Source organism: Phalaenopsis equestris, unplaced genomic scaffold, assembly GCF_001263595.1.
Source record: "Phalaenopsis equestris unplaced genomic scaffold, ASM126359v1 Scaffold000137, whole genome shotgun sequence".
Classification (NCBI taxonomy): domain Eukaryota; kingdom Viridiplantae; phylum Streptophyta; class Magnoliopsida; order Asparagales; family Orchidaceae; genus Phalaenopsis; species Phalaenopsis equestris.
The window spans coordinates 209,944-212,800 of record NW_018164579.1 but is presented as its reverse complement, the minus strand read 5'-3'; the positions used below and the strand labels follow the sequence as shown (position 1 = coordinate 212,800).

General features: G+C 45.4%; 1 protein-coding gene across 2 annotated transcripts; it reads right to left on the bottom strand.

Annotated features, from left to right (window-relative positions):
• Positions 1–217: 217 nt before the first annotated feature.
• Positions 218–2,595, bottom strand: LOC110021670 (protein indeterminate-domain 16-like). 2 transcript variants are annotated; one of them, XM_020720256.1, is made up of 3 exons: positions 1,741–2,595; positions 1,259–1,661; positions 218–1,049 (listed from the first exon to the last, which is right to left on the bottom strand). In XM_020720256.1, the coding sequence occupies exons 1-3, from the start codon at positions 1,790–1,792 to the stop codon at positions 335–337; spliced, it is 1,170 nt and encodes a 389-aa protein (XP_020575915.1). In that variant the 5' UTR covers positions 1,793–2,595; the 3' UTR covers positions 218–334. The 2 variants fall into 2 exon arrangements, with proteins under 2 accessions (XP_020575915.1, XP_020575914.1); XM_020720255.1 differs by having other exon boundaries at positions 1,745–2,595.
• Positions 2,596–2,857: the final 262 nt, after the last annotated feature.

The following is a 2,857-nucleotide window of genomic DNA, read 5'->3' as shown; positions in this document are numbered from 1 at the left end:
CTCATTTGCAAGCATTATAACAAAAGTAAGAGAGAGGAAATACGACAGGGAAAGACATAATAGTTTAAATGAGATAGAATTAATATAAATTAATAAATAGACAAAAAAACTGTCCATTTGTTTTTTAAGCAATCATGCTTAAACTGCTATCTTGAGCAAGATCATACAATATATATTGCTGAAAAATATCATCACTTCTCTGAACATTAAGAAGAAATAAATAAAATTGGAAACCCCACACAATATAAATATATATATAGCTAGATATGCTCGCATTACTAATAATATTGAGAAGCATTAATTTGCAGCAATGCGATTTAACTGGACCTCTGAGCTAATGTTCATGATCAAGGTTTTCTTCGTCTCCCTCTCTTTCAATCATAACCGAGGAAATGTAACTCGCCGCTAATGAGTAGTCATCACTTAAAAGCATCTGCGCCGCCGTCGCCTTGGAGTGAAATTGCTGCTTGCAAGAGAGGCAGGTGATTTCCAGTAAGATGGAATGTATTTTCTTGGCGGCGCGGTCTCTTAGTGCCAACGCCTTGTTAAGCTCTAGCTGCGCCTGTTGCCTGATCCGCTTCGCATTCGCAAACTCCTGATTGGCGAGCTCCATCTGCCGCTTAGCCTCTTGCCGCGCCTCTTCTGCCATTTCCCTCTCATCCTTTACCCTTGAGGAGCCAATGGTGAGCTCCAATTTCGCTGCGCGGGTGTCATCGGAGGAGGGAGATGGGGTGGAGGCGGGGATCCCTGGTTCTGCAGGAAGGAGCTGGAGCTCGATGTTGGGTGGCCGACGAAGGGCGTGAGAAGACGAAGATGGTGAGTAGTGGTCGGGTTGAAGGAAGAAGGAGGCGGTCCTGGCTGTGTTCGGACATCTAAAAACCGGCCACATCGCCGCAGAAGACGGCGATGAGGTGGGAAGCACGGCGGATGGAGGTATAAAAACTGTCTGATCACTTGATGGGCTCTGGCTAGACGCAGAAAGCGACAGACATGGCTGCCGAGCCCGGCCGGCATTACACGTATCCTGGTGCTCAATGAAGCTCTCCACCCTTGACAACCAAATTAAATTAGCATAAAAGGTTACGATTTAGGATCTCAAAACGAAATCGTTTATACCATATATATACATATAGAACGATGGGATCGATCAATAGATCGAGATTCCAAGCGCAGAAAAATATTATTAAATTTATGTTAATATCAAAGAAAAATAATATATATATATCTAAAAAAATATTGACACAATTTTTTTATATACCGGGAGAAGACGCGACCGCAGTCGCAGGAGTGACCGCGGGTGCCGCAAGTCTTGAGATGGGCTTTGTAATCGGAATGGACGGCGTAGGCCTTGGTGCAGCGAGCGCAGGCCCACTGCTTGTGCGCGGAGTGCTTGCGGCGGAAATGCTTCTTGATGCCGACGAGATCACCCAAGGCGTGGGAGGGGTCATGGTGGAGGCAGGAAGGCTCGGGGCACACGAAGACCCGCTTGCGGGTCTCCGAGCCGCTCTCGCGCTTAAGCAGCTTCCACGGAACCTTGTGACGGCGCCTGTGCATCTGAAGGTTCTGGTCTCGCTGAAATCCTTGGTTGCAGATCTCGCACACGTACCGGTCTGATTCCAGGAGTGTTCGCGGAGAGAGCGAGACCACCTCCGCCTCCGGGTCTGCAGCACCGCTCAATGACTCAGCTTGTATCTTTTAATATAAGCTGGTGATTCTTCGTTTTTATTAATTTAAACTTACTTACCAGGAGTGCCTGCGGGGCGGCGCTTTCGCTTGGTAGCGGAGCTGGCATTGGGAGGGGCAGGTAAGGAGGTTGCGGCCGGTGGAACCGGCGAGGGAGAGACGAGCATGGATTGATGGGTGTTGATTCTTAATTTGATGGTTAATGTTGCTGATTTATGGTGACTTGGGTCAGATCAAGTGAGGGGTTTAAGATGCGTGATAAGAGTATTTAAGAGGAGAAGAGGAATTAGAAGAAGATAGAAAAAGGAGAAGGGAGACAGCCATGACTTGGTAGGAAAGATGGAAAAGGTGTTTCCATCAATCTCTTTCTCCCAGTGTGTTTAGAAGATTGTTTTGGAGTCTACCTGAGAGGATATATAAAGAGGCAGCTTTCCAAGGCCTAGTTCAAGTTCGCAGCTTTCTTTCGGATTCGGTCATGGATGGGAATTGATGGGCTGAGGAAGGATGCGGGTGGGGAGGAAGGTGGACTTGGAGTTATTGGAGATGTAAGCTAGTACTGAGCTCCTCTCTTGTTATTATTATTTTCATTCAATAAAACGTTCTCCTTGCAAGGGAGAAAGGTAGAGGACTGACCAATCAAAGCGCTCGAAACTTGAGCCCACCAAAATAGGCAAAGACGGACAGCGAGGAAAACATCCTCACAAAGAAACAAAAACCCTCATAATTCCTCCTGCATACAAAAGAAGCCATCATAATTTCATCACTCCCCTCCTTCCACAGGAAGCAGTAATTTGCATGGATAAATGCAGACTTGTGACCTCTTTCTCTAAAATATATATTCCTCCTCTCACTAATAAATTTGCTATGTTGATGACAACTAGACTTTAGCAGTACCCCCTTTAGATGAGGGATATTAATGTGTTGGTGTGTGAAGGCCAATTAATATATAGGCTACTTGTGTCATTGTGTGGAATATATTTCTGTATGTCATGTTTGTTTGCTTGTAATGACTCTGGCTCCAGACCGCCTTCATGGCCTGTACACCATGGAATTTCTTGGGTAATAATATGATGGAGATGCTGCATAAATGATCTAGCGATCACAATATGTTGATTCTTTAGAAAAACGTTTTCCTGAAGATTTGTTTCATTATTGAGATGTTGTTTGTGGTGTG